General features: G+C 44.9%; 1 protein-coding gene and 1 long non-coding RNA gene across 2 annotated transcripts; one reads left to right on the top strand and one right to left on the bottom strand.

Annotated features, from left to right (window-relative positions):
• Positions 1 to 5,721: 5,721 nt before the first annotated feature.
• Positions 5,722 to 8,446, bottom strand: LOC129596580 (uncharacterized). The gene is made up of 3 exons (XR_008691456.1): positions 8,071 to 8,446; positions 7,394 to 7,705; positions 5,722 to 7,011 (listed from the first exon to the last, which is right to left on the bottom strand). It is a non-coding gene; the product is annotated as an uncharacterized LOC129596580 (long non-coding RNA).
• A 2,733-nt stretch (positions 8,447 to 11,179) lies between these two features.
• On the top strand, positions 11,180 to 14,163 carry LOC129596601 (uncharacterized). Its single transcript, XM_055493927.1, has 3 exons — positions 11,180 to 11,831; positions 12,266 to 13,063; positions 13,701 to 14,163. Exons 1-3 carry the CDS (start codon positions 11,214 to 11,216, stop codon positions 13,899 to 13,901), a joined length of 1,617 nt encoding a protein of 538 aa, XP_055349902.1. The 5' UTR covers positions 11,180 to 11,213; the 3' UTR covers positions 13,902 to 14,163.
• The last annotated feature ends 663 nt before the right edge of the window (positions 14,164 to 14,826 follow it).

Raw genomic sequence — 14,826 nt, 5'->3', positions numbered from 1 at the left:
TCCGCGTTCGATGAATATTCCTACAATTATTCGGTAAATTCGGTCTATCGATTCTGGTATTTCTACTAGGAAATAATCAACTAATAATTTCGGTAATAAAATCGAAAATAATACGGTGATATTATCGACAATTACGATAATACGGCGATATATTACAGATGCTTTACAGCTTCTGTATTCGATTAGCAATTTCAGAAAGGATCGGTAATTTTCCTTCTAAAATTATTCGGTAACAAGGCCTAGACGACCCTGATCGATATCTGCAGTTTGCAGCTTGGCTTACCTGCTAGCTGACGTGACTGTAGCTGATGCGGTCGACGCTTGCTTGCTTGCTTCCGAAATTGACGTCCGGACGCAGACTTTCTTTTCCCGCTCCTGTTCCCACTAGGAAGCTCGCCTGTTGTCGGGGCTTCCCTCCGGTATGTAGCGGAGACGGATTCGGTGCGGTGTTGACGGGAAATCGGCTCAGGAGCTCCGCGTTGTCGGGCTGCTGATATTAGGACTTCCTCGTCGCTTACGTATGGCTAACGTCCACGCTTCGCTGTAGGCTGAAGGCAGACTGAATGGCCAGTACGGAGAATTCCGCTGATGCGCGCTATTGACTACGCGCCAAGTAAATTTAAATCGAAAATATGAAGGGATACGGGAATCTTATTGCATCTCCACCATGTTAGCGTGGTGTCCACGCTCGTAAGGAAAAACAAGGAAAACACCAGCGCCACAAAACGATCGTTTATTTATTTCGAAGAAAGAAATAAAGGCACAATGCCCAGAAAGCAAATCTCATGCGCCAAACAAACAAGCTGTCAGAATGTAAATTCTGGCAGCGCGGATCTCCAGTGAATGAGCAACCGATCGCAGATCGGTCAAGCAAAAAAACAACTCGCACGTGCAAGTGCGCAAAAGTGCAACGGAAGTGGCGCGACTCTGCCTATCTATAAGGCAGCACCAACCTCTAACACCGGCTAACTGGTTCGGCCTGAGCTGAAGACAATGGAGGGTAGCAGGCATCTGGGTCGGCACCCGGATGTTTGTTCTGTAATTCTGCGAAAGTAGCTGCTGTGCGCGGTGCCAAGGCGTCTTCGGAGCAAAGAACGCGAACAGCACCCGATACATCGCCATTTTGGATTTTTCCCTGCACAAATTTTTGCAAGTCAAAAGGCTTTAGTGGCTGAACTGTAGCTAAGGGAATATCCTTTACACCTGACTCATAATTAGCGATGTTGGACTTAATTAACGTAGCAAGGGATTCAGTGCGGTCATTCTTGGTTCTTCCCGGCAAACGAAAAGCAAAATATGCAAAACTAAGCAAAGCTTCCCATGATTGTAACAAGAACAACAATCCTTGACATCATTGCCGTTTAGCTAATTTAAAGGCAAAATACACATCTTGCAAAAATATGCATCTCTTTGTCACCCAGCAGTCAGACACCATGCTATGTGCAGCGCCACGATGGGAATCCTTTGGAACCTGACAAAGTGGTAAGATTTCAGTAATTCGATTTGGGCAGGCCCGGAATGACGTTTTTTAAAGGAATGGGGCGGGTTTAGGCAGAAAAATCGCCGCGGTGGAAGCGGAGCTTAATTTTGTAAATCCGCCGGGAGATGGACCGTTTTTAAAAAAAATCTTTTATAGGATGTTTTGAAAAATCGTACAAAATTTGTAAAAAACTTCAAAGCAATCAGAAGAACTAAAAAAACTCGAATTTAATTTAGATCTTAAAAAAAATCGAAAAACTGAATATTAACACTTCAGTTCCTTCTAAAACTTCCACGATTTTTTTCAAATTTTAAATGAATTTTAAATTTTGAAATTCATTTTAAAAATTGAAAAACATGCCAGAACATCGGATCGATGTAAGAACGATCTTCTTGGTTATGTTTGTTTGTTTAATGAGATTAATGTCTACAACAATCAGGGATGTCCTGCACGAGGTTATAGACTAACATGGGAGAAAGGCTATCACATGAGTGATAGCCTTACATATAAAACATCGCAGACATAAACAACAGTTTTAAAGTAAACAGTAATGATCAACATGAAGTTGAAGGAAACGCTTAGTCCATTTTAAATCCGCCCATTCAACAGTATTCAGGCAAGAGTCAAAACTGGTGATGCGGTTGTATGATTCCTGGGGCAGCTTGATTTCGTTCCACAAGTGCGCCATCAAATAAGCAAAGCTGCGCTCGCTGATGAACTTCCGTCCGTCTGGGGTGCACGTGTCCACGGGTTCCACTGCGTAGGGATGTTCATCGAGGGACGTTATTTGGCGTGTTCTACCTGCAATACAAACAGCGGCAGCACCAAGTTTTTCACGAAGCTTGAAAAATTTTTCTCCATAAGGTACATTAACGTACAAAATTTGAAGGAGATCGGTCCATAATGAGACTTTTGGTATACCGGAATGCACTTAAAATTTTTGGAATTCTGGTTCACCCATAACTTCCCCACCGGATGCTGCGCGCGCAAACAGATTTTACGTCTTATCTACCGTCCCGTGACTTTTTCAGCTCTCAGGCCTGCATAGACCGGGTCCTGCTCATGCATACCGGTTCACATTAATGTATTTTTGCAATTAAATTTTTCTTGACTACTGGTCACCTACGTGAACAAATCCTTTAGCTACAAGATACCGTGAAGCAATGCAGAAAAGTGGCTGAGAGTGCGTGACAGCGAAAGTTGCCGTGGTTGTACACGAATTTGGTGCTATGTACCGGGCCAAATCCCTTAACAGCGGCGTTTCTAGATCCAATCTAAAAGAATTAAACCGTTACAGACAGACTGTTGCAGACTAAACCGTAACCCTGTTTTAGGAAAAGGTTTACGCCTCAGCCCAGCGCGAAAACAAGAGTGATCGCAGAGTCATGGCAACGCAGCATATGCTGCTTGACTTGACGGATCCACCCGGAAATCCCGATAACAGTTATGGAGCGAGCCTTCCGCTAGCGCCAGAACTGTTAGTGGGGATCTTTCAGGCGCTGGACTCCATCGGCCGTATCCGTTGTCGGCGGGTCTGTGCACTGTGGAACATAATCCTCGGCACGGACGCTGACTTCCCCGATGTGCGCGTGTCCGGCGAACACGCGGATTATGGCATTTTGCCATTCCGTATGATCGACCTGTACTGGCTGCCGGCTTGCCTCCTGAATTGCCTCTGCAGCGCCACCGAGGTGGTGGTTATTACGGACCTAGAAATATACCGCTGCCTCGACCTCGATCTGCTAAATGAGATCCTCAACGGCAGCCGCATACGGGCGCTGGTGCTCTACGAGTGCAGCTTCGACAATCGAGATAACCGTTCCATCAGCACGACGTCTACGCTGTCTTTAGATGAGAGTATGGCTGAGCTGATCGGGAAATGTTCGCAGTGCGACAGAGTGATATTAAAAAAGTGCGTTATCTATGACAACAGCTACCATATTATCTGTATGCTGGCAGTGGTGGGACAACATTCATTCGGGGCGCAGTCGCGCGAAGAAACAGACAGGTAGCTGTGGGATGTCTTCGAAAGTAATGTCGTGCTTGACCAGCCGCTCGATCGGCCAGTACTGGCGGAATGGATTGCTGTCTGCATGGCGCACAAGCAAGACGAGCTGATTGAGGAGCACCTTGTGACGGTTAGTAAATAGGTGATCTGAGTAGTATGTCAGGTCCATGACGGTCCGGCCTCTGTTTTGCCTGTCAGCAGTTTGCTGACCGGCAGGCTTCTTACTATTCTTTGGGTTTTAGTGTTTTCTTATGGTTTCTTAGGTCTTTTTTTCTACATTTCCTAATTTCGAGACGTTCTTGCGTGAATTAGCGGCTCCGCGACATTTTGCCGAAGACAAATAGTAGAAGGATGTTATTCTGGTTTAGTCGAAAGCATTTTATTGGTAACTTCTCCCACCGCGCGATCTTTCATCGGCAGAACATCACGCCGCGAGACACATCGCCGCAGTTCGTTTCGACGTCGAGACATCTCGACCATGAGACAAATAGTTTACGAAGTTTTTTAAAGCAGTCAGTAAACTTTAAAGAACCAAGTAAAGGAAGGAAAACATAGAAACATTATATGAAAAAACATTAGGATAATACAAGAAAACATCAGCAGAACGAACAAGAAATTTGTTTGGGAAAGCTTGAAAATTTTTGAAAATTAAGGGCGTTGAACTCTTATGCACTGAAATGTCACACTATTCGATCGTCTCAAGGAGAATTATGTCTGGCACGGGCAGCAAAATGTCGCACAGCGACAGAGTCTCAAAGCAGTTTGTCCTAAACCAAAATGTCTCAGCAGCAGTATCTCCCGCAGCGAAAGCGTCTTCCGAACTCGAGTACGGGGAAATATGTCACACTCTTAGTTGTCCGGCTGCATGGACTAGTACTGACAATCGAATGCTTGCAGGCACTGAACTGCTACCAGAGTGTGGACCCGCGCCCGTCCACCCACTACCGGCACCGTACGTGGACCGTGTCCAACATCTTCGACCTGGATGCCACGAAACTGACGACACTGACGGCGGACGCCTTGAGCCAGAGTATTAATGGCTAATCTCCCGTTGACGGAATGTAGCCTTACTCGTAGCGATCAGTACTTTAATCTCTTCACTCGTACCTGCTGTTATTCCTTGTAATTTTTCGAATGTTCACTATTGGTTGGGGCTGCGTTTGGTTTTCTGCACGGATGTGTTGTGTCTTGCGCGTGCGCCTATACCCATAAGTCCTTGAGTAGCAGGACTTAGGGCATCAGTTGACCAGTTCTTCCATTCTGGCAGTCCATTTTAGCAGTCTTTGGAGTTTGTAATTAAATTATCGTCGCAGATGCGGTTTCTCGCTTCGCGTAGATTCATAAGCTTAGTTATGCCACATTGATATATCAGTTCATACCCTGTCGTTGAGTAAGGTCGTTAGGATAGGTTATTACGGTAATTATTCCTATCATACTGGTCTTTTCGTCACCGTCAACAGGAACGAACGATAGGAAGGCTACCGGCACGGCGGCATCTCTTATCGTCTTGTACTGCAAGTGCACTGCATCACACAGTATGTGATAGTACGCAAACTTTTAATTGTTGTCTGGCCCCGCCCGCTTGACGATGGCAGCTAAAACTATTTTTTGGAGCATACTCCAATAGTACACTACCATTTTACAAAACATGAGAATTTTTTGAATTTGGAGGAGGAAAATGTTCCCTGGTAAGATGGGTAAACTACTAAACTGACTCGATCTTTTGCATGCATTTGAAATTAATAATGTTAACAGATTATTTGATTTGTTGTATTGTACAGAAAAATTAGAGGACTGGCAAAATACTATCGCCATTGCATTCGCTCAGCGAACAAGTAATCCAAACGCAAATGCTGCTGTTAACGAGTAATGGAAGCTAGGAGCGCACTATATTTACTGCAAATTACGGATGAAGACTATTGTACCAGCGGTGCCGAAGTTTGCTGAGCGGGAAATTGCTTGCTATTACACTACGCCGTTCTTTCGCTCTCATTGAGGCAAGAGCATGTCCTTACAACTTGAAAACTACAAGAAACCGTATAATACGGTATTTGGTTTTTTCTCTTTAGTTTGAAACCACCTGAAACTTCTGTTACATTTCCATATTTCAGCATTTATAACTGTACTTACGCGCAACACGTAAAACCACTTCTTTAACGATATTTTCATGCTCTTCCCCTTGAATGGTTCTATTAAATTGATCAGCGGATCAAAATGACTCACGCTCGCCAGACTTTCAATTTTGTCGTTTCGCTTTGGCTAAAACCGTCTACGCGCAGACATACATTCTGTCGCAAAATTTGTACTGCGTAAATGTACGAGTGAAAGGTCACGATGTACAACATCCCAGCAAACCAGAACCAACAGTCTTGGTGCTGATTTACGAAACGAAACTAGTTTATTGACAAGCATGCGCTTTCTAGAAACTGGCCTGCTGTGCGGAAGCCGGACCGTGACAACGCACTCTATGACTAACTGCGGCAGTCGCTAGAGTGGGGAAACGCACTTCAACTTCGTCGTCATAGCCACACACCAAACATAAAAATACCCAGCAGAATCTCCGACGATGGCCCGCCAAGGATGACGGCGGCTAGCCGGGGTACATGGTGACCCGTCGCAGACGGGAGATTCCTCACCGCCTACAAAATGCCGTCGTCACTGGGCTTCATGCCACAAAGAATGTATAACACCAGCAAAGAATGTAACGCCATTACATTTGTACTCGTGCAAAGGAGTTTAACGCTCATTTTCCTGCATATTACTGTATGTCATACTACCGGAAGCAAACAAGCCAAGACAAAGATAGTGTCTGATATATCTGTATTTCGGTTTTTCGCATCTATCAGCCACTGCATACTGGAAGTACTTCTATTCGTCCTCGTTAAGTGGTCACGAAAGTATTCCTTAAGACAACGAAATTTTCAGAAACCATCTTTTATCAGTTGAAAAAACTTTGCTTGTGAAAATATATCACTGATCTGCTCGCATAATAGCCAGATCCTGCTGCATGGCCTTCACTGCCACCGCCAGCTTATCGATGGTCGCCTGCTGGGTGGTGATGGCGGTCCCTTGCGTGCTTATGTTTGCCTCCAGGTCGACGATCCGGGCTTGGTGGTTGGCGATGGTGGACCGTTGGGCACTGATGGTGGTCCCCAGAGCGCCAACAGCAGCCTCCAGGCTGACGATTCTGGCCTGGTGGTTGGCAATCGTGGACTGTAGGGCAGTGATGGTGGTCCCTTGGGCGTCGACGGTCGCCTTCAATCTGGCGTTCCTTATCCGGAGCTGACCGATGTCTTCCCGCAGGCACTTGTTAAATTGCAAAAGCATCTTGTCTTTTCCTTAAGGGATGGCAGCTGCTGATTCTGGGCCTGCAGTTGCTGGTTCTGTTTCTGCAACAGCTGATTCTGCTGAGCCTGCAGCTGCTGGAACTGCTTTTGCAGCAGATTCAGCTGAGCCTTCAGTTGTGCCATGTTGTCAATGGCCTCTTGAAGCAGGGAGACCGGCACGTGCTCCTGTGCAATGGCTAAAATCAGAATCAACTATCAGATTTGCAAAATAACAGACAGGTTCCTAACTCACAAAATTATTACCCTTGCAGTTTATAAAGTGTTAATCATTTTAACTACTTTCTACCAGCGCACATTTTGTGTTATCTGAATTGGCTATTGCAGGATTAAACGTATTCCGCTAAAAATACACTGAGATATTTAAATAAACTAATAGACCTCGGGCAAATTCGAAAAAGTTCAAGTTGTCCGCAAGTATCATTATCAAGCTTCAGCGGAAATTCAAAGCCAGTAAAAAATCACACAATTTATTGTAATTCTAGATGCATAATGCAAAGTTAGTTTGAGGAAGGTCATAGTCATATAGTTGATTGGGTCATTTCCGGATTTCAACTTTACCGTATCGGCACTTTGGCGACATCGTTAGTTATATTACTATAGAAAACGTTGCACCACGCAGAGTCAGGCCAAGTTAAGTGATACGATTTGGCTTATGAAGAGGATCGGGAATGATGCAGTTACGCTGACTATGGCATTGGCAATTGTGTCAAACTGGAAGCTGGCACCAGTATTTTCCCGTCGCTTAGAAAAGGAATGTGGTAGTCGAACTCGGTGCCACAAGATAAGGACCAATTAAGAAATGGCGAGATCAGTGTGCATCAAAAACTGTCCAAAGAACAGCATATAAGCGATCTTGTAAATTGAGTGTACCTGCAACAAATAACCTGCTCTTAAAGTGCGGCAGACAGTTCTAGTGGTAAAAGTCGCATTACATGCATTTTTCCATTCTAATGGAATTATTGTGCATTCTTAACATGGAAAACGATGCGAAGTTACGGTGCTTAATGTTTCCCATGATGCATTATGGCAAATGCGGGGACCATTTTCTGCGATTTGAGGGGCCCCAATGCGCCAATACATATACATAGAAAATGGGAGCGAACGAAATGCCACAATAAACAGTCAAAAAGATTTACGTCGTAGTAGCGCATGACGGAATACCCTGAGATAAGCACGACAAGAGCAGCGTAGAGAGGATCGCTAAGTTTGTTAAAAGGATCTCGTAGTGACTGTACCATGCGCTGTCCTCGGAAGGCTTTGTACTGCATCTCCGGTGGCTATGAAACAAGAAGCGATGTTCTCGAAGCGTCTGTCAAACGGTAAGCAGTCTGCGTGTTGTTCGAGAAAATCCAAGTCAATAAGGAAGTTGCATTGGGAGTCTAAATCCACAATAAGTCCACGACAAAATGCACCATCGTCATCCTGGACGTCCACGGCACCGGACTATCATCGAACAGCACCAGATACAATACAATAAACTGGGAGCAGTAGCCTTAAGGAAGCCAGAAATCGAGCATTATTCAAGTCTTCACTGAATGCGGCAAGCTCTTAGGCTTGCTCTCGCATATACAGTACTGTAAATCAATATACGGTATGTGAATGCACGGCATGACCATAATAATTATATCGTCCCGTGTAAGAGGCTTCTGCAGCTGCCTTTTCCATGGTTCGGATAATCAATATCGATCCTTAACGGTGAGCTGTAAGGAGCAGTGGTGATCAGCTGGTGCACTGAGTGACTGAGATATAGGGTGTGATCCCGCCCTGATGTGATGGAGAGGGGATTTGATCGGAATGTGAATTGTCAGGTGATGGGATAGCGGGATTCGTGTGGACGAAAGGGGAATACAGAACTGGTGATATATGCGTACTTACGGTTACGGTGCTTTGCTGTGATCGGCGTATACAATGCGCATCTTTACCCAAGACCAGACTGCTGTGGCCCGCGTTGTTAGATTTCTCGCGTACAGTGTTCCCTGTATGCGGTAAGTAGATCGAGCTCGTAACGCGCGCATAAATCATGCTGCTGGATTAATCAATCAACCAGAGTTAATTTTGGCACTAAAACATTACTGTTTTCGGGCAATGCAAAATCACCCTCTCACTTCCTAGTCCCATCTTTTCATTACACACATTATCACGGGTAGATCACACGTGAATGTCACCGCGGAAGTTGATACTTAAATTAAATAAAACGATAGCGTGATTCGAAACAAAATCACAGGTGTCTGTCGAGCTGTTGCACATCTGGAGCCGGCGAATACAGCCAGTGCTGGATTGCTGGTCAACGCTTTCCGCGGGAATTTTTGGTTGTTAAGGAATCTTTGTCAGTTAGATTGCTGTACGAAAAAAGCCGTCCAAATTGTACTAACTGTACGCACTACCATAGAGCTCTACTTTTGCGGATACTGTATAACATATTCACTTTCCGCATTGTATCTGTACCGCGCCCATGGCTTAACATGTGCAGGATGAAGCAGCGCTAGCTCTGCTTGGCAGTGAAAGATGTGGCTGCTATAAAGATATTAGATTTACTGATACAAAGTATCTGTTGCTCCAAAACTTGTAGCAATATTCGGGTCACACCAGCAGTACTGCAGAAATCAGAGCTTTATCTCGTTTCAGTTTTCGGTCGGTCACCAGTTTTTTTCTACGTTATGGATTCAAGTAGAAAAAGAATGAGAACTGAGATTAACAAAAAAGAAGTTGACGAAACATTTTCCGTCCAAAAATACGCTGCTGCTACTGCGCGGAGAATGGTTTTAGGCACTTTGTCGCGACTTCAGTCCGATAGCCTGAAGAATAATTACGGCTTTTAATATTATTATGTTTTACTTGTTGAATTTGTAATTGCTGTTGATTTTGATGTGGTGTTAGTACTTAGCTTTCCGCTTCTGTTGCTTCCAATTTCCAAACGTTTCCGTAAATACATATTGGATGCCAAAATAACTGGACAGCAACCTCCCGCGGTTACAGCTTTATCCCTTCCCGGAGCCACGGTTACGTTAACTGGTTAGCCTAAATTCGATATCTGGATCAGGTAAGGAGGACAAATCCACGGGCTCGCGCCCGTGGAAAGGATTTGGAAAGGAAATTGCCATGGAATTCCATGGAATCCGTGGATTTATGGAAATCCAAATGGATTTCCGTAAATCCAAGGATTTCAGTGTTTTCGTTGGAATAGCATTAAATAGCTATTTATTTACATAACTATGAATAAAACACCATTTCAATTGTCGTCAGCTGCTTAATTACTGAGCACTCATCTCTTGAAAATCCATTCAATCCTCCAAACAGAGCAAAGGGACACAGAATTATCTATATTTCGTAAATAAAGACAGTAATATTAAACTATTAGAGTATAGTACAGATACCGCCGGTCTACACTCTACAGTACGTATCATACAGATACAGTAAGTACTGTAAAGTTCAGATTCGGCAGCTGCAGATAGTTACCTACTGAACGCGGTCGTTGGATATCTCGCAGCAAGCTTTTATCTTGTTCAAGAGAACAATACAACGAAATTATCTTTTTTTTAAAAAGCACAGGTATTGTCGTCTTTCATATAGATCAAAGAAGACTTCTTGACCTATTCCACAAAAAAAGAAAAAGGGTAGTTTTGGCGGTTACGACAAAACCATGTTTGAAGTCATTAACTTTCGATATGTATGTTTGTTTTTTGATTAGTTTAGAAAATTAATGACAAAACGGTACTTATACCACCTTGCTTATACTACCAAGTACTGTACCCGAACAGCATTGGGGTAGTGCGGTTAAACGGACACTGGTAACTTATTGCTGATACTGTACGAGTTATGCATGAGTACCAATCTTACAATATGACTTTTTTCGATATCTCTGGCGGGTTGTTTTGTTTACCGGGCAGCACCTGAATAGGGACGGTCATTTTTTAAACAGAAAATATTGTAGTTACCGATTGAAAAACACCAAACAAATTCAGTTTTTAGTTTTTTGCCCGACATTTCTGTGCGTTTGGAATTCCAAATACAAAGAATCTGGAATTCCAAGCGAAACTTGGAATTCCACGGATTTCCTATTTTCCGTTTTCCAAATCCGAGCCGCTCGCATGGAGCGCGGATTTGGAAATTGGATTCCATCCCTGGAATTCCAGTTTCCGTGGACGGTCGTTCCTTAGGATCAGGTCATCTGACTGGTGAAGTCCCTCACTCAGCCATTCGCACGTGTAAATTTTCTCCTCTGAGATCCATAATTTCCTAACACATAGTTAAATCAATCTTTCGTGAATAATTTTTCGAGCAGAACAGAATCTCTTTCCCAAGCGACACTGGATTTAATTGTGTCGATAGAGGCATTGCATTTCGTTGAAGAACCCCGCTCTCGATCCTTATCATCGCGATGTTTATTTACGGGGACAACGAGCACCGCATCGGCGCGTGGAACGCGGTGGACGTCCTTGTCGACGGCCGACTACAGCACGGCGACGTTATCAACGTGGCGGACGGCGGCCTGATCATCGATTTCGGGTGTAGCGCGCAGCGGGCACAGTTCGTCGAATACGGCCGTGTTTTCTGCTGTGATGGTGATTTCAGCTACGGGGCCCACCGCCCGGGTGACACCGTGCTGGTGCTGTTGCGCCAGCATCCCGACGCACCCTGGACATGGTATCCCGGGACGATCGCGTCCCTGGGAGAGTACGACCCAATTTGGGCGCCGTTGGTGGAGGTGCGATTGCCCGACGGCCGCATCATCAGGGAACTCGTCCCAGTGTTTCAGATACGCGAACAGCCCACGGATGAACGCTTGACGGATTTGCGTGTGGAGCCGGAGGATTTTGTCGTCCGTTCCTGTCCGTTGCCAGCGGTTTATTGGGCGGAAGGGTCCCAGGCGGTCCGCCAGATCTTCCAGTGCCGAGTGAGCGGCCGACGCAACCGGGTGCTGTGCATCTCTGTCTTCAACCAGACCCTGGTCTATTTGCAGTACACGGGTGCTGCTCCGCTGACCACCAAGCAACTGGTATGTAGGTTTTTTTATAATGTCGTCGTTGAGTCTCCTTATTTACTCGTTGAGTCTCCTTATTTAATTGTAGGGCAGAAAAATGTGAATTGCTTGTTTTACGTTTTAGTTTTTAATTTTTATATAGCGCAAACAAGCGCTTCGCTGTACGAATCCAGTGCTAGTGGTCTGTTCTGAACTGGATGTGTTCCTGTCGCGCACTATTTATCTATTTATTTTCTAAAGTTTTGAATCGCAAACCTGTCAACTAGAAAGCGGTTTCCTCGTGTACAAAAAATGTGTCTCGATTTTGCCACTGAAATTCTTATCAGTCGGTCTAATAGCGTGGCGGAAAGGGGAAGAATGTCCTAAATTATACGTTGTTAGTGAAGAAATAGCAAAAACACGAGGAAAGAAGATAATAAACGGTTTTAAATTGAAGGTAATTTTTGTAGGAAAAAGTTTATAAAGGAGCGATGAAGGAGACGCCGGATAGCTGCTCCCCAGCTACACTGCAATGGATACGCCGCCACCTAGGGAGTGGTGCCCTAAATGACGCAGGCTGGATTTCTTTACACGACGACGCAGCCGTTAGTGGACGGGAAGTAGCGTTTCCCATTGAAATGTGGCTGGAGATCTTCCAGACGCTGGACACCATCGGGCGCGTCCGCTGTCGCCGTGTGTGTCAGCTGTGGAACAACATTCTAACTAACGGGTTCTACGCCACCGATCTGCGGGTCTCCGGAAACTCAACGGTATACGGAGCCGATTGTTTCCCGCAACATATGTACTGGGTGGTGAACTGTCTGCTGAAATGCCTCAGACCTCGCACCGAGAAAGCGCGAATCGATGGTCTGGATTTGGACGATTGCGAGGACCTCATCAAACTAATAAAGCAGATCCGCAGGGGCAACCGCATCCCGGTGCTGGAGCTGGACCAGTGCCGTTTCGGCGATGACCGGGCGTTCGTCGGCAAGCTGGTCGAGCGCATGGCGCGCTTGGCGGTGGCCTATTCGGGATTAGGCGAGAGCGTGGTGTGGAAGGACTTTACGCTGCAAGATCACAGCTTTTCAGCTGCGGTTAAGGAGTATGCGTTCAAGGACGCGTCCTTCGAAGGTGTGCAGTTGCAGTTGTGGGAGGTTTTCGAGAGCAATCTGGTGCTGGAGAGGCCGCTGGATGGGCAAGGGATCGCGGGATGGATCGCTGACTGCATTGCGCAGCAGCGTCAGGAGACGTTGCAACAGATTGTGAGGGTAGGTTAGGTACAGCTTAGGACAAAATGGTCGCATACCCAACATCTCCACATTCAATACGAATGCAGCGCAGTGCACTGTACGCCTGAGTTCAAAATATCCGTTTCGTACAAGTGCGCTGCACCGCTTGCGTACAGAATGCTGGGTATGGGGCTATGCGACCATTTAGTCCTACATTGTTGTTAACAGTTTCGTTTTTGTATTTGTGCAGTTTTGTCTCATGGTCGATGAGGTATAGGATTAAGAATGCACTGAGAGGCTTCTCTTGGCCCAACCAATAAAATTCTTGGTCTGACTCTTTATGGTGAATTTTTTTGAGATCCAGGTAGAATTTCTTATGTTTTTTCAGGTTTCCGTAGTTTGTGAGGTTTTCTTAGGGTTCTTGGGTGTTCCAGTTTATTTGTTTTCTTAGGCTCCTCAGGTTCTTGAATGTGTTCTTAGGTTACTGTATTTAAAATTTTTCGGTTTCTCGATTTTATTGTTTTTCGAGGAACTTCTGATGTCTTAGAAATCTAAGAGTTCTTAATCTAAGAAACTAAGAAACTAAGAATTTAAGAAACCTAAGAAACCTAAGAATTCAGCAGTGCAGGTTAGACTCTCAGCGCCGGCGGTTGTATTAACGTGGATACTGTCGCAGGCGCTCAACTGGTACCAGAGCCCGGATCCGCGCGCGTCCACACACTACCGCCAGCAGGAGTGGACGCTGTCCACTCTCGGCGAAGTGGATGTCAACCGGCTGACCACGCTGACGGTGGCCGCTCTGCAGGAAGTCAAGGAGCCTTTGGTTACTGCCCAGTCCGGCTTTGTTGAACTGGTAGCGCGCCTGTCGCAGTCTTAGGTTAATTTTTAGCCTCCTTGTTAATTCGTGAAACACCGGCCGAGCATAAACAGTAGTTACTCGTATTCTTGATTTATTTCCAGCCGGTAAGTTCTCCAACTTGTGCGATCAACATACGATTGCTCCTGTTTTACCTTCTTTGCGACGGCATTTTTACATTACTGGACTGATAGGTGTGCTGTTAATATTTCTTACTGCAAGTGCTCACTGTGAAAGTATTTTTCTTGTGAAGCAAGGGGCGAATATGTAGCTACGGTTTTGTTTTGATATAACGATCGAACTTTCGTTCGCAGTAGCTGTTTTGGTTGTCGTTTTTCTCAGATGCAAAAAGTCCTGTTGTACGTTCTTTTCTGTAGGTCTTTTCTGTTCTTTTCCTTTTTTCAGTATTGTCTGACATTAAAGGGCAGTAAAATTAATTTACAGAATACGTACATAGATACAACCGGCATTAATCTTCACTACAAAATCGTGCAAACATACTGTAATCTTGCGCAAGGTTGTTATAATCTGTCTATATACTGTAAATATCTGTACATTAAATAAGTACTGTAACGGAAACCTGGGAATGCTCGGCAAAACAGCCAGAGTATTGGTCAGCTTCCTTGAACGGAAAACAAAGGAGAGGTCCGGGGAATGCAGATCCACGACCTTTTTTAAAACAGCGTATTAGCCTCGCAGTTATTAAAGGAAACGCGGCGGCTGTTTTAGGAACTTTACCGGGCAAGGATAAACTGGCTGATAATACTGATTTCGGTTATTTTTTTAATTCTTAATTGTGCAATGTTGGCCGCAGAGATATGAATTACGACTGTAAAGATATGAATTATGACTGATGCCGAACATCAATAAAAAAAGTACTAGTACTGTAATCTTCCCGATATGTATTGTAACGGTTGTGCCGCTTATGTGTGAAGCAACAGTTTCG

This window comes from Paramacrobiotus metropolitanus, unplaced genomic scaffold (assembly GCF_019649055.1).
Source record: "Paramacrobiotus metropolitanus isolate TYO unplaced genomic scaffold, Prichtersi_v1.0 Parri_scaffold0000092, whole genome shotgun sequence".
Classification (NCBI taxonomy): Eukaryota; Metazoa; Tardigrada; class Eutardigrada; order Parachela; family Macrobiotidae; genus Paramacrobiotus; species Paramacrobiotus metropolitanus.
This window is presented reverse-complemented; position numbering and strand designations above follow the sequence as displayed.

Coding starts and splice junctions, on each gene's coding strand:
- LOC129596601 (XM_055493927.1), top strand. CDS start 11,214: ATGTTTATTTACGGGGACAACGAGCACCGCATCGGCGCGTGGAACGCG. Junction 11,832..12,265: donor CGCTGACCACCAAGCAACTG/GTATGTAGGTTT, acceptor TAATTTTTGTAG/GAAAAAGTTTATAAAGGAGC. Junction 13,064..13,700: donor CGTTGCAACAGATTGTGAGG/GTAGGTTAGGTA, acceptor ATACTGTCGCAG/GCGCTCAACTGGTACCAGAG.